Source organism: Panthera uncia (assembly GCF_023721935.1).
Source record: "Panthera uncia isolate 11264 chromosome B3 unlocalized genomic scaffold, Puncia_PCG_1.0 HiC_scaffold_1, whole genome shotgun sequence".
In the NCBI taxonomy this organism is placed as follows: domain Eukaryota; kingdom Metazoa; phylum Chordata; class Mammalia; order Carnivora; family Felidae; genus Panthera; species Panthera uncia.
In genome coordinates, this window is record NW_026057582.1 from 48,602,918 (window position 1) to 48,623,832 (window position 20,915).

Sequence of the window (20,915 nt, forward strand, 5' to 3'; positions counted from 1 at the left end):
TAAAATGTTCAGAAATGAATAGTTACTCACAAAGTCATCAAAAAAGCTGGAGAACCAGCCTCTGATCCACACGAGTTAGGACAAGCTCTGAAAGCATGTCATAGGACAGGTCTCGTGAGCTAATTGCCGCTGTCACTGGAGAATGACACCACAACTTGTAGCACCACCTTTTATGCCAGGGACCTTGCTCTTCCTACAAATTCTATTGCTGGGTAAGAATCCTCTTCAGGTCCTCATTTTTGCATCTTACTACGTATTACTTAGTATTACTGTGAGTCCAAATCTAGCACAGATTCATCTAACTGGGTCCAAGCCACCTGCCCACAATCTAGCTGCAAGGGAGGCTGGAAGAGTACAGTACACGACACTCAGGTTCTTATTATTGGTCACTTACCATAAGCTATGCCCCTTCTAGATACTGGGGATACAACAGGGAACAAAATCTCAATCTTTATAGAATTTACATTCTATGGGCTAGGTAGAAGGTAGACAACTACAATAAATACCCCAAACAGACTCATTTGGTGGGTGATAGTACAATAAAAGAAGGAGGTTCAAATTTGGGGCATCTAAAAAGAACAAATGTCTTCCATGTGACATGGATGGCCTATGTGACCATATATGAATATGTAAAACAAAACTATTAGGTTAAAGAGAATATGCACTTAAGGCTTTGATTCACATCACTACATTTCTCCTTAAAAAGGTTACACAGATTTGTATTCCCATTACCAGACTAATTCATTTCCCCATGCTCTTTTCAAAAATTCTTTTTAATATTTGCAAATAGGAGAAGAAAAATCTCATTGTTTTTTTCAGTTGGGTTTTTCTTATGACTCATATTGTATTTCTTCTTTTGTAAATTTCTTGTACATATTTATTGCTCATTTTTCTATGGAGATACTTTTACTTTTACAGATATTAATCTTTATTTTTGCCTAGATGTTGCAAATGTTTCCCCCAGTCTTTCATCTGCCTTCTTACTTTATGGTATTTAAAAAACATAGTTTTAAATTTTTAAAAAGGTTTTATCTACCTATCTTTTCCTTCATAGTTTTACCCAATTCATTTTTATTTTTCCAACTCAAAATTTTAAAAGAGTCACTGTTTTTCTTCTGGCATGATATAGCTTAATTTTTCTACATTTAACTCTTCAATCCTAAGGCTCTACTATCACTTTCCTCTGGCTATCCCTAGACCATTTACTGAATGAGTAATTGCTTTTCCAGAATTAAAATGCTACCTTTTGAATGTTTGGTTTGCTTGGCTGTTTATGTAACTTCATTTCCATTCCATCATGCTATCTCATGTTGCATCAGGAGCACTGACTTAAGTATTGTAATATTGTGGTATGTTTTAATATCTGGCACTGTAAACCTCCCACCTTGCTTCTTTGAAAACATATTCTAAATTGAGTCTTCTTCCCTTTACATCTATGTCCAAAACAGAAATATGTAGTTAAGCATACTTGTGCAGATATTTTCTATAAGGAAAAGTTTAGGGAAAAATGTATTAACAGCAACTGTGTTATGAAAATAAAACTGTTCATGTGATTAAGCCCTAAGAAGAAAGCATACCAGCTACAAACATGCTAAAACACCGTGCTTTTCCTCCAAAACTTGGGGAAACTGCTCATAACTTTTCAATGTTCCCAGTAGCAGCACTAAAGATTACATGAAGTTCAGTAATACAGAAAGAATATGGAAGAAGAGGCAAAAGAATATTCTGGCATTGGGGCACCTAGGTGGCTCAGTTGGTTGAGCGTCTGTCTTCAGCTCAGGTCATGACCTCACAGTTTGGTTTGTGGGTTCGAGTTCCATAACAGCCTCTGCTGTCAACACAGAGCCCACTTTGGATCCTCTGTCCCCTCTCTTTCTGCCCCTCCCCCACTCATGCTCGTTCTCTCTCTCTAAAATAAACATTAAAAGAAAGAATATTCTGGCACCAATTAAAATTTGCCACTTACTTTTTTCAGCACTGCCACTCTCACCTCTAGAGAGAGGTAGAATTGTTTTCAGATGCAATGTCCTTAGAATATGTTGGATAATAATGAGTTAATCTAGACGGTTATCTGTGGACTATTCAGGTTTTAGGATGTATGTTCATGAATTTTAACATATTGTTTTTTGGTGATAAGGAAGAAAACTGGGGCACCTGTGTGGCTCAGTCGGCTAAGCACCTGACTTCGGCTCAGGCCATGATCTCGTGGTTCCTAAGTTTGAGCCCCACATGGGACTCTGTGCTGTCAGTGTGGAGCCTACTTGGGATTTTCTCTCTCCCTCTCTCTCTGCCCCTTTCCCTCTTGTGCTCACTCTCTTTCTCTCAAAATAAACTTAAAGAAAAGAAAAAAAAATAAGGAAGAAAACTGTGATTAGAACATACAATCTGAAATTATTGGATTATTCTTAACTACTGACTACTGGATTACCTCCAGATTCCAAGGGCTCTCAGCTATCTTCTTTTCAGAAGGGTCTCAATAAAACACTTGTTGGAAGGATTCTACTTTTCCTCAAGATATGCTAGGTCTTCTTTTTTGCCTCCCACTCTCTTTCCTTCCACTCGTGCCTTAGACATTCGTTAGCTGCTGATAATTCCTGGAATTTAAAAAGTACAGGCATACCTTGTTTTATTGCACTTTGCTTTACTGCGCTTCACAGATACTGTGTTGTTGTTGTTTTACATTTATTTTATTATTGAGAGACAGAGACAGAGCATGAACATGGGAGGGACAGAGAGAGGAGGAGACACAGAATCCAAAGCAGTTTCCAGGCTCTGAGCGATCAGCACAGAATTCGACGTGGGGCTCGAACTCACAAACCGCCACATCATGACCTGAGCCAAAGTCGGACACCCAATCGACAGAGCCACCCAAGTCCCCCTTGATACTGTGGTTTTTTGTTTTTTGTTTTTACAAATTGAAGATTCAATCAAGACTTCACTGGAGGCAGTAACTGCAGATGTGGTAGAAATAGCAAGAGAACTAGAATTAGAAGTTGAGACTGAAGATGGGACTGAATTGCTGCAGTCTCATGATCAAACTTGAGCAGATGGAGGAGTTGTTTCTTATGCATGAGCAAAGATAGTGGTTTCTTGGAGTGGAATCTACTGCTGGTGAGGCCTCTGTGAAGATCGTGGAAATGACAACAAAGGATTTAGAATATGACATTTTCTATTCTTGGTAAGGCAGCAGGAGGGTCTGAGTATTGACCCCAGTTATGAAAGAAGTTCTACTGTGGGCAAAATGCTATCCAACAGCATCACATACCATAAAAAAATCATTAATGAAAGCAAGAGTCAATTGATGTTGCAAACTTCATCATCTTCTTTTTAAGAAATTGCCACAGCCACTCAACCTTCAGCAACCACCACCCTGATCAGTCAGCAACCATCAACATCAAGGCAAGACCCTCTACCAGCAAAAAGATTAGGACCTGCTGAAAGCTCAGATGATAATTAGTACTTTTTCGCAATCAAGTATTTTTAAATTAGGGTATGTACATTTTTTAGACATAATGCCATTGCACACATAAGAGACCACAATATAGCATACACATAACTTTTATATACACTGGGAAACCAAAAAATTCATTTGACGTGCTTTATTGTGGTGGTCTGGAACCAAACCTGCAATATCCAAGGTATGCCTGTAGCAAACTCTTTCTAAATCTGCATGGCACTTTTCAGAGTGGTTCTTAACAGCATGGTATCATTGAATCAGTAAGTAGTAGAAAACAAAGTGATTCTATTCACTGATTGCCACCTGAACACCTGGAATCTAATTAATTACATAATTTTCAAGATTAAAATGAGATAAAAATATTCAGACATTTCATTTATAGGCCCAAAATAAATGTATACTGTCACCAGATACGAGATATTGCAGTTACTATGTTAAATTAGATTTTTTCACTTAACTTTTACAATATTAAGAATCAATATAGCAGATGAAGTTTGACACCTCTACATCTTCAAGTGGCAGAGCTAAAAAAACAATCAAAATATTTCTTCTACATAAAACCATCAATGGATCTAGGCTCCTTTTTCATAACGAACAAATGGTGTAAAGATTAGACATGAAGAAAACATAGTCATCTAGTTTACCTTAGTTTATCACAGAAAAAATAGCCTTTGGAAATCCAATATACCTAGGTTGGAATCTCCTACCCTTGAGGTCAAATGGCCATCATTCATTCCCATTGACTCATCATCCTTACTTTTAACGGGGTTATTACTTACCTTACAAGGCACGGTAAAGATTATATAAGATTAGGAATATGAAAGTTCCTAGCACATGCCAGGTATAGTAGGCACTCAAAGGTCAGTTCTAATTTTCCCGTCCTGATACTGCACCAAATTAAAAATAAACACACAAACAAAACAACAAAAACCAACTTGGATCTGAGAATCATTTAACATAGATAGTATGTACTTTATTTCAGTGAGTGAGTCAGTAACGTTACATCTGTCATATAATAGTATTGAGACAGTCAGAAAATGTGGGTTCTACTTGCAAAAGAACTTCCAGATGGCTCGCTTTAAAAAGACAAAAAACGAAAAACTGTAAACTGATGGGGTTGGCGTATACTCCTGAACTGTTTTCTGGCTTTAGAATCTTTGCTTCTATAATCTTATGATTATAGAAACAAAACAAATACACACATTCAAACCTCCATCGTAATAAGCGTATTTAAGCAATTTTTACTAAATTGTTGCTAATACGAGTCTATTCTGAGACTCAAAAACAACTTCGTAATTACCCACCGATAAAGGAATGCCACTAAAACTCGCTTAGAAATAGTGAAATGCTTCAGTGATTTCAATACTCCGAATCGCAACCTTGCAATAAGGAAATATTTACAAAACAATACAGCGCGGCGTCCTCGTGGTGCCTTTAAGTCTGCGCAAGCATTTAAAGATAATTAATTGCGCAGAGACTTAGTGCCGGTCAGCCCGGGGGTTACTGGACAGCTGCGGGGGGTCGGGGGGGAGGGTGGAGAGCGGACAGTGGGAAGAGCCCCAGAACGCGGGTTTGAAGGCTTTCAAAGTGGAAGCAACGGCGGGGCGGCGTCAAGCCCTGGCGCGGCTGGGAGAGCGGCCGACGGCGGAGGGGCGGGCGGACGGGCGAGGGGGTCGCCGGACGCGCCGGGCCCGGGCCGCGGACCGACCCCCGTCTCGGGGCCGGTGTGGGCGGGCGCTCGGCGTCCGCTCGGGCCCAGAGGCCGGGCGGGCTCCCAGCGCGAGTCCGCCCCGTCCCGCCTCTTCCCCTTACCACGTAGCCCCCCCACACGTAGAGGAAGTTTCCGTCCACCACGGCGCAGTGGCCGCTGCGCTCCTCCGCCACGCAGAACGGCTGCGAGTCCGCCATCCGCGCCGTCGCCCGGTCCAGCCGCTGGGCGCGCCTCGGCCCCTGCCCACGGAGCGGCCTCTCCTCCCGCCGGGCTCTTCCACGCACGAACGGAACGCGTCGAGGGCCGAGATTGGTGGGAAGGCGGAACGAGTGCGTCTGCGCCGTCCCGCAGCCCGCCCGGGAAGCCTGGCCCGGGGTGGCGTCGCCCGTTAGGGATGCTCTAGGCTGAGCTGTGAGGGAGGTGCCGTGGCTTCGGAACCCTGCCACCTGCTGATTTCTTCCCACTCGGGATCGCGTGATTTTGGCAGTACAACCTAACTCTGTCTCTTATTAGCTGGATAAATAGGCTTCTGGTCTATTGATGCTGCTGTGACATAAATCAGTATATTAATTAATGCTTCGTGTGGGTTTCCTTTTCCACTCAACTTCCAGCAAAGATGGTTATCCATAAGAATGGCGGGGTGTGTAATATATTTTTTTAATTAGGGATTTTCTGAAACGTATTCTAGCAAACTGCCGCCTGGGGTCCAAAGTAAATCTGCGCCTGTTTTTGTATAGCCCACAGCCAAGAATGGTTTTACATTTTTATTATTTTTCTCATGTTATTTTATTTATTTTATTTTATTTTTTAATTTACATCCAAATTAGCATATAGTGCAACAATGATTTCAGGAGTAGATTCCTTAATGCCGCTTACCCTTTTAGCCCATCCCCCCTCCCACAACCCCTCCAGCAACCAACCTTCTGTTTGTTCTCCATATTTAAGAGTCTCTTCTGTTTTGTCCCCCTCCCTGTTTTTATATTATTTTTGTTTCCCTTCCCTTATGTTCATCTGTTTTGTCTCTTAAAGTCCTCAGATGAGTGAAGTCATATGATTTTTGTCTTTCTCTGACTAATTTTACAAATACCCTCCAGTTCCATGCACGTAGTTGCAATGGCAAGATTTCATTCTTTTTGATTGCCGAGTAATACTCCATTGTGTGTGTGTGTGTGTGTGTGTGTGTGTGTGTATACCACATCTGCTTTATCCATTCATCCATCGATGGACATTTGGGCTCTTTCCATACTTTGGCTATTGTTGATAGTGCTGCTATAAACATGGGGGTGCATGTGTCCCTTCAAAACAGCACACCTGTATCCCTTGAATGAATACCTAGTAGTGCAATTGCTGGGTCCTAGTGCAGTTCTATTTTTAGTTTTTTTGAGGAACCTCCATACTGTTTTCCAGAGTGGCTGCACCAGCTTGCATTCCCATGGTCTTACATTTTTAAATGGTTGGAAAAAAGGGGTGCCTGGGTGGCTCAGTCGGTTAAGCCTGGGACACTTGATTTGGGCTCGGGTCATGATTTCCCAATTCGTGAGTTTGAGCCTGGCCTTGCGCTCATCATTGACAGCACGGAGCCTGCTTGGGATTCTCTCTTCCTTTCTCTCTCTGTCCCTTCCCCGCTCTCATGCACTCTAAATAAATAAATAAATAAACAAAATGGTTGAGAAAAATCAAAAGAAGAATGCCGTTTTGTGACTTGTGAAGATGATAAGAATTCAAATTTCATCATCTGTACATAAAGTTTTATTGGCACACAGGCACCCAAATTCATTTAAGTGTTGACTATGACTGTTTTTATACCATAATTGCAGGGTCGAGTAGCCTGAGTTGAGCAGTTGCAACAAAGAGCATATAGTCCATACTGCTGAAAATATTTACTGTCTGACCTCCTACAGACAAAGCTGGCTAACCCTTGTTAGTAAATGATGCTACTGAAGTAAAACTACAGTCAGGAGGGAAGATAATAATTCTACCAGTGTCTATAAATGCGCTTGAAGAACTTGTGAATGCCCATTACTCAGAGCAAGTTCCATTCACTTATTCATTTATTCAGTACACATTTATTAAGTACCTGCTTAATGTAGATAGTTCGTTCTCAGGTTCTATTAGATGGGAAACTCTGAAGGAATCTTATTATTACTGACTCGCCAGACCCTGATACCAAGTTGGTACTGAAAAAATATTTGTGGATTAAATGAACAAAAAGACAAAGTGAATTTTAAGATGAATAAGACATAGTTCTACCACAGGGGCTTCAAAATCCAGTCAGAGGGAAAGATACATAAAGAAATAAATGCCGTGTGGGAGGAGAAGTGGTATAGTACAAATGTGGACAAAATACAGCAGAAAAATGGGAAGGAAATTTGCGATCTATTGATGAAGGGAGTGCACAAAGAGAGACACTTGCGTTTTCTTACAAGTTGTGTAAATAGTTGAGGATGACTAGAATACTTCTAGAGAGTAGAGACTAGCCAAGGATAAAGGTGGGACAGGCGATCACACAGCCTTGCTGATGCTAAGGAGTCTCAACTTTAAGGCCCAAAGGGTCTTAAGCAGGGATGTCCCAGCAACCCTCTTTCCACCGGCAGCGGAATTCCAAAGCCCTCTCGAGGATTTCCGTGAATTCTTACAAGGATTATAATCTCATAGTCACTTCTGGCTTTAAACTCCTACTGCTACCGGAATAATTCCACTCACAGATACATGGATCTTCTATCGCTGGAGCATGCTACATCTCTTCTCTGACGCATCACTCCAGACATGAAAATCAGAAGCATGCCTTATTTTCTTGAAAAGCCTACTCTTAAAAAGTAAAAACATGCATAAACACATCTCCTTCAAAAAAACTTAAATAAGATAAAAGCCCACTCTTAAAAGTCATTTCAAGAGCAGTACAAAGTCATTTGTATTTCTACTAAATTTTACTGACATAAAAGGTAAAAGTAAAAAAGATGATGGGGTTTATAGCATAGAAGGAATCATTTCAAATGGAACATTGTATACCCTTGTTTCTAAAACTCCACTAGCCACGCCATCATTGTAGCCTTTGTCAAAGATGAAGTCAGACACTAGTTACAGAGGTGAAGATAGATTATTTTTCCCCCAGTAGTAAACTACTGCAATAAGGAAGAGGGTCCAGTGTGACCTGAAATCAACTTGTGGAAACAGAAGGCAGGAGACTTTTGAAAGGCTGGGGTTTGCTAAGGGAAGGCACGGATTGCTAAGTGCTAAGCCATGTGACTAAGCCATCTGGGCTTGTTAATTGGAGCCTACCCAGAGAAGAAACAAACTTCTATCTTGGTGCAAGTTAAAGCAAGACACCCACCAAAGATAAGCCTTTATTTTCCCCACTCAGGAACTGGGATTGAGAGGGACAGTTATCTCCCTGAATGTTTGCATTTCAAAAAGACAGCTCTCTGGTCTTCAGAGAAACATTTTTTGGGTGGTAGGTTTACATCTTAAAGGCAGAGAAAGTATTTATAATCACAAACTTTCCAAAGTAACTGATCCAAGAGGGGGCTTTTATGAGGGGATTTGTCTGCCTATCACCAGCTTTGGGGCTGGAACAAACAAAATTCTCCTGACAGCCTTGAGCTTTCCTCCCCCCTCCCCCTCCCAGAAGGCACTCTAAGGGGTCCTGGGGTCATTCTAGGTGGTATGGCCTTGAGCTATTAGAAACTATGCTAGTGTTCAAGTCTCTAAGTGTATGTATGTGGGGGTGGGGGGGGGGTGGGGAGTGAAATCATTTCTTCAGAGAGTAAGCAGTTTCCATCGGCCAAGGTTGAAGCTTAGCTGAGAATAGTGCTCAGGAGAACTTGCCTAGAGTTTGGTCAAGAAGAGGGTCTTGGAGGGAAGAGTATCCAATGGAATAAAGACAGTCTCTTCAAGCAAATGGTGTAGGCAAAACTGGACAGAGACATGCAGGAAACCAAATTTGGACCACTTTCTTACACCATACACAAAAATAAAATGGATTACATCAAAATGGATGAAAGACCTAAATGTAAGACAGGATGCCATCAAAATTCTAGAGGAGAAAGCAGACAAAAACCTCTTTGACCCCCGCCGCAGCAACTTCTTACTTGACCTGTCTCCAGAGACAAGGGAAAAAAAGCAAACATCAACTATTAGGACCTCATCAAGATAAAAACCTTCTGCACAGAGAAGGAAACAATCAGCAAAACTACAAGGCAACCAACGGAATGGGAGAAGATATTTGCAAATGACATATCAGATAAAGGGTTAGTATCCAAAATCTATGAAGAGCTTCTCAAACTCGACACCCAAAAAACAAATAATCCAGTGAAGAAATGGGCAAAGACATGAATAGACACTTCTCCAAAGAAGACATCCAGATGGCCAATAGACACATGAAAAGATGCTCAATATCACTCATCATCAGGGAAGTGCAAATCAAAACCACAGGGAGATACCACCTCACACCTGTCAGAATAGCTAAAATGAACAACTCAGGCAACAACAGATGTCGGCAAGGATATGGAGAAAGGATCTCTTTTGCACTGCTGGTGGGAATGCAAACTGGTGCAGCCACCCTGGAAAACAGTATGGAGGGTCCTCAAAAAGTTAAAAATAGAACTACCTCACAACCCAGCAATTGCACTACTAGGTATTTATCCAAAAGATACAGGAGTGCTGTTTCAAGGGGTACATGCACCCCAATGTTTACAGCAGTGTTATTGACAATAGCCAAATTATGGAAAGAGCCCAACTGTCCATCGATGGATGAATGGATAAAGAATATGTGGTATATATATATTTGTGTGTGTGTGTATATGTCTATATGTATGTATGTATGTATGTATGTATGTATATGTATACATATGTGTGTATGTATTTGTGCATATATGTATATATACAATTTGTACATATATATACAATATAAATACTATATATGTGTATATATGTATGTATATATATATGTATACACACACACAATGGAGTATTATTTGGCAATCAAAAAGAATGAAATCTTGCCATTTGCAACTATGTGGATGGAACTAGAGGGTATTATCCTAAGTGAAATTAGCCAGAGAAAGACAAATATCATATGACTTCATTCATATATGGAATTTAAGACATAAAATAGATGAACATAAGGGAAAGGAAGCAAAAATAATATAAAAACAGGGAAGGGGACAAAACATAAAAGACTCTTAAATATAGAGAACAAACTGAGGGTTGCTGGAGGGGTTGTGGGTGGGGGATGAGCTAAATGGGTAAGGAACATTAAAGAAGACACTTGTTGGGATGAGCACTGGATGTTATACATAGGGGACAAATCACTGGAATCTACTCCTGAAATCATTATTGCACTATGCTAACTAACTCGGATATATATTTAAAAATATAAATAAATAAATAAATAAATAAATAAATAAGAACTTTGTTTCTTCCTAAATTTTGATAACTCATTCAAGGTAATGTTGCTTTTTGGGGGGGGGGTATTGTGATTATCTATGAAGTAAAATAATTTAAATAAATATTTTAAAGAAAAAGAAAAAGAAAGAGAGTTGGGGTGCCTGGGTGGCTCAGTCAGTTAAGTGACTGACTCTTGATTTTGATTCAGGTCATGATCTCACAGTTTGTGGGTCAAGTCCTACGTCTCTCTCCCTCTCTCTCTGCCCCTCTCCCACCTTCAAAAAATAAAAAAAAAAAGAAGAGAGACTTGATCACTTTTGCACTGGCCTTCTCTTAGTCCCCAGCCTCAGAACCTTTTGCTGACTCCTCTCTACATTCTTTCCCTCCAAGGTTGTCCCCAAGGAATGCTAAATTCTTCTCTATTATTTAGATGAACTTAGGCTACCAAACTCCTCTCCCAAACTCCCAAACTTGAGTCTAAGAGCATCTTTCCTTGTCTAACTAACCCCATCAATATTGGACAACAAAAAGGCATGAACAAGACCCAACTTCCCTTCAGAGCTGTTGCAATTTTTAATGGCTTGGATTTAATAATGAAGAAAGGCAAACAATATTTTAAAGAAAAAAAAATAATGACAAAAATGAGCATCTCTGTATTCACCACTTTCTTTCAAAAAAAAAAAAAAAAGAAGAAGAAGAAGATAACCCCTTTGCTGTCTCTTCCTCTCAGCCCCTCGCCCCCACCACCCCAGCATAATCACTAGGCTGAATTTCACATTACTTATTCCCTAGCTTTTCTTTATAGTTTACCACATAGATTATTTTTTGAACTTTGTATAAATGGAATCATGGTGTATATATTGTTCTATGGTTTGGTTTTATTCACCCAACATATGCCTGAGGCTACTTCATGCGTGTAGGGGTGTAATTCTGTTTTTCCATTGCTATCGCATTTTATGGTATGAACATTTCAGAATATATTTATCCTTTGTACTGTTGAAGGTCACCTAAGTTCGTCCTCATTTTTACTACAACAACAAGGCTATTAGTAAATATTCTAGGGTTTGTGCACCACAAAGTATCTGTCAGAACTATTCAACTCTTTCTTTGTAACAAAGTAGCTATTTTTTCAACTTTACTGGTTAATACTAATTTGCTTTCTAAAGTAATTGTAACAGTCTATATGCCCATCAGCAGCAGATAACAAGTCCAATTGCTTTTAATCCTTGCTATCATCTACCTTTTTAATTTTTTGCCAATCTGATGACTATAAAAAAGTATATCTTCCTGATTTCAAACTATATTACAAAGCTATAGTAATCAAAACAATATGGTATTAGCATAAAAATAGATATGTAGATCAATGGAACAAAATAGAGCTTGGAAATAAACCCACATATATATGGCTAATTAATTTATGACAAAGGAGCCAAGGATATACAATGGGAAAAGTATATCTCTTCAATAAACAGTGTTGGGAAAACTTAACAGCACATACAGAAGAATCAAAGTAGACCCATAACTTACACCATATACAAAAATCAACTCAAAATGGGTTAAACTTAAACACACAACTCCAAACCATAAATACCTAGGAAAAAAAAAATAGAGGAAAAGCTCTCTGACATTGGTCTTGGCAGTGATTTTTTGGAGATGACACCAGAAGCACAGACAGAAAAAGTAAAAATAAACAAGGAGGACTGCATCAAACTAAAAAGATTGTACACAATAAAGGAAACAATCAGCAAGATGAAAAGGCAACCTACAGAATAGGAGAAAATATTTGCAAATTATATACCCAATATAAAGGTTAATATACAAAATCTGTGAGGAATTCATACAACTCAATAGTAAAAATGAGCAAGAAACAAAAAAAAAAAAACCTATTATAAATGGGCAAAGGACCTTAATAGACGTTTTTCCAAAGAAGACATACAAATAGCCATCAGGTATATGAAACGGTGCTCAATATCATGAATCAGGGAAATGCAGATCAAAATGTCAATGAGACATCACCTCATATCTAATAGGTTGGCTGTTTTCAAAACATCAAAAGATAAGTGCTGACGAGGATGTGGAGAAATGGAAACCCTTGTGCACTGTTTTTGGGAATGCAAATTGGTATAGCTATAATGGAAAACAGTATATGTATGTGCTTCAGAAAATTAAAAATAGAACTACCTTATGATCCAACAGTCTCACTTCTACTCACAGGAAATGAAATCACTATCTTGAAGAGCTATATCTGCTCTCTTGCACTCATTGCAGCAGTATTAGATGATAGCTGAGATATGTGAACAGTGTTAAGTGTCTGTCAATGGATGAATGGATAAAAAAAACTGTGATATATAAATATATATACAATGGAATATTTTTCAGCTTTAAAAAAAAGAAGGAAATCCTGCACTGTAACAATAAGGGTGACCCTGGAGAACGTTATGCTAATTTAAATAAGCCAGATACAGAAAGACAAGTATTGCATAATCTCACTTATATGTAGAACCTGAAAATATCTAATTTATAGAGACAGAGAGTAGAATGTGGTTACCAGTAGCTAAGGGGTGTGGAAAAAGAGGGGATGTTGGTCAAGGGTACAAACTTTCAGTTAGACGAATAGACTCTGGAGACCTAATATACAGCATTGTGACTAAAGATAATAATAATGTAATACATACTTGAAATCTGCTAAGAGAGTAGGTCTTAACCATTCTCACCACACACATAAAATGGTAACTATGTGAGGTGATGGATATGTTAATTAACTTGATTGTGGTGATCATTTCACAATGTATGCATATATCAAAACATCATGTTGTACACCTTAAATATGTACAGTTTTTATTTGTCAGTAATTCCTCATAAATCTGGAGGGAAAGAAAGAAGCAAGACACAAAAAAATATGTTATGTGATTTCATCTCCATGAAGTTTAAGATATACGAAACTAATCTACGTCAATAGAAAGCAGGAAAGTGGGTGTTTGCGGGTAAGGAGAGGGGATTTTTAAAAAGGAGTATAAGGAAACATTCTGGGGTGATGGAGATGTTCTATATCTTGGTTGGGATCGTGGTTACATGGGTTTACACATTCATCAAAACTCATTGAATAGCATTCTTCCCATATGTGCAATGTATGTAAAAAAAATAGTTTTTAAAAGTCCTCACTCTATCATTTTCTTATTGCTAGTAATATTGATATTGTATTTTTGAAATGGCCCACTTGTCTTTCTGGACCTTAAAGTCCAGTGGGGTCTATAGAGCAGCAAACAGACAACTATCATACTATGTAGAAAGTGTGATGATAGCCAAAGTCAAGGGCACCTTGGAGGTGCATAGGAAAGCCACTAACTCAGGTTTGGGAGAGTCAGGGAAGATTCCTGAGAGAACATACAGTCTAAGCTAGAAGCTGAAGGATGAGCAGAAGTTGTTCAGGCAAACGGAGGGGAAGAGGGAGAGAAGTGTTCCTGGAAGATGGAACATGAAAGGAGAAAGAAAGATGTCCTGTTCATTTTATCCTAACGTCAAGAGTTTGATGTGTTTTAACTTGGGAAGTGAAATAATTATTTTTAGAAAGTTTATTCTGATGGCAAGATTGGAGACAAAGAGACCAGTTGGCAGGTCAGGCGCTGCTGGCTAGAGAGGCTGGTGTCCTGAATGAGGCCTCATGGAGATAGAGGTGGACAGGTTTGAGAAATACTTAAAAAGTATAACCTGGGGTGCCTGACTGGCTCAGTTGGCGGAGTATACAACTCTTGATACCAGAGTGAGATCTGTGAGTTCAAGCCCCATGTTGGGTGTAGAGATTACTTAAAAAAAAAAAAAAGTAGAACTCAAGGGATTTGGTGGCTGATTGGTTTATGGGGGATGAAGCAGAGGGGGGAGGAAAGGATGCTGCCTAGTTTTCTAGCTTGGTCAGTGGATGAAAAGGTAATGAATTCGGGTAGTGAACAAGAGAAGAGGAACAGATTTGAAAGGGATAATGGTGAGTTCACGTGTGGGCATATTGAGTTGGATTTAAAGCAGAGAGGAATAAGAAATACGGATTTTGGAGTCATCAGCATAGAGTTGTTCACTGAAGTATCAGGACTTTATGAGGTAGCCAGGTGAAGGAGATATGGTTGGCAAGTTGGTGCTGGCTGTGGCAGGAGACCTTGATATCTTAACACGTGGACTTTTCATAAAGGTTCTTGAGGGCAGTTGGCTTCCCCAAGAGCTAGTGACCCAAGAGAAAGCAAGATGGAAATAGCAATATCTTTTATGACCTGGTTTTGGAAGCTATAACCTGTCCTTTCTACAATATCCTTTTAGTGTTATGGGTCAGTCCTCTTCAGTGTGGGAGGCGAGTATATAAGTTATGAACACCCAGAAGCAAAAATCATTGGGGGGCTATCCACAATCTGAATGGTTGCTTTCATCTGTTTTCCTCCATTGACACTAACAGAATAGGCCAGTTGGCTTTTAGATTGTCCCACGTTCTGGATTTGTCTGATTGTCCTCATGGTGTAATTTGGCTTAGTTCCCACTCTGTATTTCCTTAAGCCAGAAATTAGATCTAGGTTTGATTAAATTTAGCTTAACCTTTTTGGCAAGCATGCTTCATAGGTGACACTGTATGTCATATTGCATTATAACAATAACAAAACTTCAAAGTAGCCCACTATTAATGATGCTAAGTGTGATACTTGGTTAAAGTGGTAACCTCTGAATGATCCATTGTAAAAGGTAAGTTCTATCCTTTGTATTATTAGCTAGTAACCTGTAGGGTAACACTTTGGGACCGCACAAATATCTGTTCCCTAAAACTCTTATCTGATGTTTTTAACATTTTATATCCCTATTCCCTCCACTTTACTACCCATAGATAACCATTTGTTTTCTGTTTATCTATCTAGTGGTTAAGCAGATACAATCATCATTATTTGTACATTTCATATTTGTGAATTTACCTAATTGATAAAATTTATTTGTAACTCCCAAATCATACTGGGGGCTTTCACAGTCATTGAAGACATGCACAGAGCAGTGCAAAATTTTCATTGCCCATCACACACGTTTGTGGCTGAGACTGAACAAGACGATACTTTGGTTTCTTTTTTCATCTCTCACATATAAACAGGTGTCTTTTTCGAGGTATATTTAGTGCTACATTTTCTGCATTTTTGTGATTTTTGTTGGTGATTTTGCTGTTTAAAATGGCCTCCAAGCATAGTGCTAAAGTGCTTTCTGGTGTTTCAAGGCACAACATGGCGCCTGAGTGGCTAATACATGTGTTAGATAAGCTTCCTTCAGGCATGAATAGTAGTGCTGTTGGTCTTGAGTTCAATGTCAATGCATCAATAATATGTATTAAAGGTGTCTTGAAATGGAAGCATCCATCAAACAAGGTTATGTATCTAACCATTGATGAAAATATGACCAGAGGCTTTATATTCCCTCTGAAAATGTTATATTTCCAATTTAATGCACAGTTAAGTGTATTGCTTTGGGTGTGCTTTCAATTTTAAGTTTACGTGTTTCCTTTATATTTTTTTAAATATGTAAGACATATAAATGGGTCTACAGTTGAAAGTCTTACCAAAAAGAAAGTCTCATTCTGTCCTTATACCCTCCTGTCCTTTACAGTTAACCATTTTTTTCAGTGTGTAGTGTAACATTCAAGTGTTTTAAAATACAAAACCAAGTAAATACATATACATGTATATATTCTTATTTTCTCTCCTTTTACCATACTTAAAATTTTTTTTTTTAATGTTTATTTTTGAGAGAGAGAGACACACAGAGTGTCAACAGGGGAGAGTCAGAGAGAGAGAAACACAGAATCTGAAACAGGCTCCAGGCTCTGAGCTGTCAGCATAGAGCTCCATGTGAGGCTCAAGCTCACAAACTGTGAGATCATGACCTGAACCAAAGTGGGCCACTTAACCGACGGCGCCTGGGGGGGGGGGGGGGGTGTCAGTCAGTTCCTTTACCATACCTTTAAAGAAGTAAATCATGTACGTCGGAAGTCACTGTATATCAGTACTCAGAAATTGTTCTCGTGTTTTATAAGGCTGCATGTTCACTTATAAGCACTCTATGGTTTTGTTCAACTCACTGAAACAAGTGTTTTTTTTTTTTTCTTAATTTTTTTTTAACGTTTATTTATTTTTGAGACAGAGACAGAGCATGAATGGGGGAAGGGCAGAGAGAGGGAGACACAGAAATGGAAGCAGGCTCCGAGCTCCCAGCCGTCAGCCCAGGGCCCCACTCGGGGCTCGAACTCACGGACCGCAAGATAGTGACCTGAGCTGAAGTCGGCCGCTTAACCGACTGAACCAGCCAGGCGCCCCGAAACAAGTGTTTTTAAAGTGTGGCAGATTCGCTTGTTGGAATCAGACTAAGTTCACATCCTGGCATCACCACTTAGAGAAGGTTTCATCTTGAGGGAAGCATCTCCCATTTTTGCGTCTCAGTTTTCTCATCTGTAAAATGTGTTGAAAAAATAGCACACAGCTCATTCGGTTTACGAGCAATACGACAGTTAATATACTTCATGCTTATGACATTGCATGGAACAAAGGAAGTTCTCAAATACAAAGCGGGGTGGGTGGGAATGGTGGTGATTTTTGTAGCAGCTTCGAGTGAATGTTGGGGAAAACCTTATAATGTTTCCAGAACCCGTGTGAAGTAGAGAGCAGGAGTACACAGGGCTCCCGGGTCTGGGATGAGCCGGATGGGAGTCCCGGGTCTGGGATGAGCCGGATGGGAGTCCCGGAAGATGACAGCGATGAGGGCAGCGATGTGACGGCAGGTCAATACCGCGCGTGGGGGAGGGAAGCACACTACCAACCAGACACCAGGAAAGGACGCTTTCTCCTTTCATTCTCTGGGCAACAAAAGCGTGCGGTGTCGTCTCTTCTTTTAGCCTACAGGGTCACGGGCTGCGACGCGCCAGGCACCCGGGGGCGCCGAGCTCTCGGCTCGGGGGCTGGGGCCCAGGCTGGCCTTGCAGCACCCAAGCCTGGGCAGGGGCCGCGCGGGGGCGGGGCGATCCCGGGAAGGGGCGTGGCAGGGGCGGGCCAGCGGCCGTGGCGCCAAAACGCGAACATGGCGCCTGAGCGGCTGAGGAACCGGGTCGTAACCGCCTTCAAGCTGCGTGGCTTGCTGCTCCGGGGGTGAGTCTCCCTGGGGGCAGTTTACGGGAAGGACCAGGCGGGCCAGGGTCAGGCGACCGCGCCGGGCAGAGGGACGCGCCGCGCGCCGATCGTAGGCTTGGCCTTAAATTACAGAGACCCTTGAAAAAGTCTAGAGTGAAATCGATCTGGCAGGGTCTTCCAGGCTTCGAGGACTTCGATTTCCCGACGTTCGCGTGGAATCGAAACGTTACTCCCCGGTGGGACACGGTCTCCTCCTGCAAAGTGCCACAATGAGCCGGAGAAGCGGCTGTGTCGCAGCAGCGGTTTTTTGGCATTGTGACTTGAGCGCCTCTCGGTATCCGTCTCCCTCACCTCCCCACCCCCCCACCCCTCCCCCCGCGTCCCGCCTAGTCTCTGCTTCCGCAAAATGGGAATAATAGAGCGACTACACGTAGTTACCGAGTCGTCAGTTGAGCAACCTGGGAAAGCCCACATGCGTGTCTGTAGTTATCAACCTACAGTTTTGAGAAAATTGTGAGCCCTCCCCTTTCTAAATTTTGGATTAGGCATTACTCCTGAGTGACAATTCCTAGAGAGTGAAGAAGTGGCTAAATTTGAAGCATGTTACTAGATCTTTTCCTAGGTCTTCCTCCTCCAACCCCCTTGAACATTTCCTTTGGAACTTCTCCGATAGTCAGGTTTCCTGGCCATAATCATGTTTTCTAGTCCCTACAGAATGCACTCTTGTTAAGATTTTCCTCACTAAATCTGTTTGTTGTTGTTTTTTAGAATACAATGTTTTTTACAGACATATTTAAATACCTGCTGGATAGAATGTACTTTTTATGTACCAGGCTTTGATCGCTCTTGCTGTATGTGGAAAGTTTTTGGTTTTGGAATAATGAGTTTTATGAAACTTAAAAAAATTTTTTTTAATGTTTATTCATTTTTGAGAGAGACAGAGGAAGAGCAGGGGAGGGGCAGAGAGAGAAGGGGACAAAGGATCCGAAGAAGGCTCCACGCCGGTATCAGAGAGCCCAGCGTGGGGCTTGAACTCACAAACCGTGGTGAGATCATGACCTGAGAGCGAAGTCCAACGCTTAACCTACTGAACCACCCAGGCGCCCCTTATGAGACTTTTTCTTAAATTAATTAATTTTTTTTAAGTGGGCTCTATATCCAACATGGAGGAGCTTCAACTCAAGACCCAAGGATAAGAGTCACATGTGATACGGACTGAGCCACCCAGACACCCCGACTTTTATGAGACTTTAACTTTGCTTTTGGATTAGTGGTGAACAAGGGCAAGGGTGGAGAGAAAATAATGAATTTTGTTCAGTTCGTCTCTGACATTTTGAAAATATGAGCAATTGATCAATAAACTGTTCTCTTTTCCCTTAGAATTTGACCCCTTAGAATTTATTCCCTTAGAATATTAAGCTGTCATTCATTAATGAATTTAGTCGGAAATACACTGAAATGCTATCTATACAGGATCTGGGCCAGATCTGTATAGCTTTACAGGCTTTAGTCTATCATAAGATCACTGTGCTGGAGCAAGGAGTACAAGAGAGAGTAAGACACTGTGGAAATTGGGGGATAGATAGTGTATTAGTTATTTATTGCTGTGTGACAAATTACCCCAAAACCTAGAGGTTTAAAACAGCACACACTTACTAACTCACGTTTTTTGTGGGTCAGGAATCCAGGTAGGCGTAGCTGGGTCCTCAGCTTCAGGGCCTCTCAGTCTCTCATCTCAAAGGTCATTTGGGCGAGATTTGCTTCCAAGCTCATTCAGTGGTCGGCAAGATTCAGTTCCTCCAGAACTATTAGACTTGGGGCCTCAGTCCTTGCTGCCTGTTGGCCAAAGGCTACCCTCAGTTCTTTGCCATGTGGTTCTCTCCAGTATAGCAGCTTAATCAAAGCCAGCAAGAGAGAGTTTTGTGACATCTTGTTGCTTTAAAATTTTTTCTTTTAAAACTGCAATACAGTAAAACGTTCCATTACTTTTACCATATTCTGTTGTTAGAAGCAAGTTACGAGGTCCAGCCCATACTCAAGGGGAAGGGTTGCACGTGGATGTGAATACCAGGAGGCCTGGATTATTAAGGGTTGTCTTAGAAGTCTTTCTACCATGGATATTACATAATTCAGTTATTTAATTTCAACTTTAAAAAGATCCCAGGAAAGTAGTGCTCTGATAATGTACAACAAGGTAACTACTCTAGAGTTAAAGAAGTCCATCATTAAGGAAGTGGTTTGAGCTGACTGTTCAAGATGACTTCACTAGATGAAGAAAAGAGTGGGGAGAAATGACCATATAAAGTCTCTGAGGCAGGAGAGCACTGAGGGAGCCTAACAAGATTTGGCAGGGGCCAGGTCCTCTATAGGTCTATAGGCTTTGAGCTATCCTAAGAGCTGTCCCAATTCACCCAAAATGTGTGTGACTTTAGGGACTTAGTCATTAAATATCTAATGGATCACCTTCAAATTTGTTTGGCATTCTGCCAAAGGATGGCATGGTTCCAGTTTTCAAGGACCAATTTATCTATGATAAATTGGAGAGGTAATACCCACACATGAAACAATCAATAAGCAACCCAAGATAAAAACAATTAGTGAGGTGACTATAACAATAATATTCATGTGAAGTGTGAAGTTGTGTGCTACAAACACAGAATGGCATGTAATTAGCTAATTGTTTAGACAGTGTTCATTCTGAGCCCTCTTGGCATTTAAATCAGGGATTCATGCAGAATTTTTTTTTCTTTTTAAAGGTCAGCTTTATTGAGTTCTTTTGGAGTCATGGGGGGAGTCATGTGATTTCAATATGAACATTGCTTCTATGACTAGTCATATATCATAATTTTTTCTAGTCTAATTTTTAAATTTTAAAATGGAAAACAATGATGAAATTACTAGAATTTAAGCAAATGCATTATCAAGTTAATAAATATATGCTTAAGTGTCTGCTGTGTTCAGGACATTGAAGCAAATGAAGTCTTCCTTAAATCTAAGGAGATAAAAAAAATGTAAGGTGATAAATAGTACAAGGCTAATGTGATGTATCAGATCTGAGATGTATAGGAATTTTAACAATTCAGAAGGAAGGGGAGATTGCAGCAGAGAGAGCTGGCCTAGGAAGCTGCCTTTTTTTTTTTTTTTTTTTTAAGTTTATTTATTTTTGAGAGAGAGAGTAAGAGAGCAGGGGAGGAACAGAAAGAGAGGGAGAGAGAGAATCCCAAGCAGG

General features: G+C 40.4%; 2 protein-coding genes across 5 annotated transcripts in view; one reads left to right on the forward strand and one right to left on the reverse strand.

The window, feature by feature from the left end:
* The window catches only part of KLHDC1 (kelch domain containing 1), a 54,042-nt gene extending 48,643 nt beyond the window's left edge, over positions 1–5,399 (reverse strand). Inside the window, exon 1 of the mRNA XM_049612840.1 lies at positions 5,270–5,399. Within this exon, the coding sequence (XP_049468797.1) occupies positions 5,270–5,365 (96 nt within the window). The 5' untranslated portion in view covers positions 5,366–5,399. The remainder of the gene's footprint in view (positions 1–5,269) is intronic.
* A 12,196-nt stretch (positions 5,400–17,595) lies between these two features.
* The window catches only part of POLE2 (DNA polymerase epsilon 2, accessory subunit), a 30,836-nt gene continuing 27,516 nt past the window's right edge, over positions 17,596–20,915 (forward strand). For 2 of the 4 annotated variants that reach the window (XM_049612828.1, XM_049612831.1), the window contains exon 1: positions 18,079–18,199. In XM_049612828.1, coding sequence (XP_049468785.1) covers positions 18,093–18,199 — 107 coding nt within the window. In that variant the 5' untranslated portion in view covers positions 18,079–18,092. Of the gene's footprint in view, positions 17,705–17,937; positions 18,021–18,078; positions 18,200–20,915 lie in introns of those variants that run through there. The other 2 variants (XM_049612829.1, XM_049612830.1) reach the window with 2 other exon arrangements.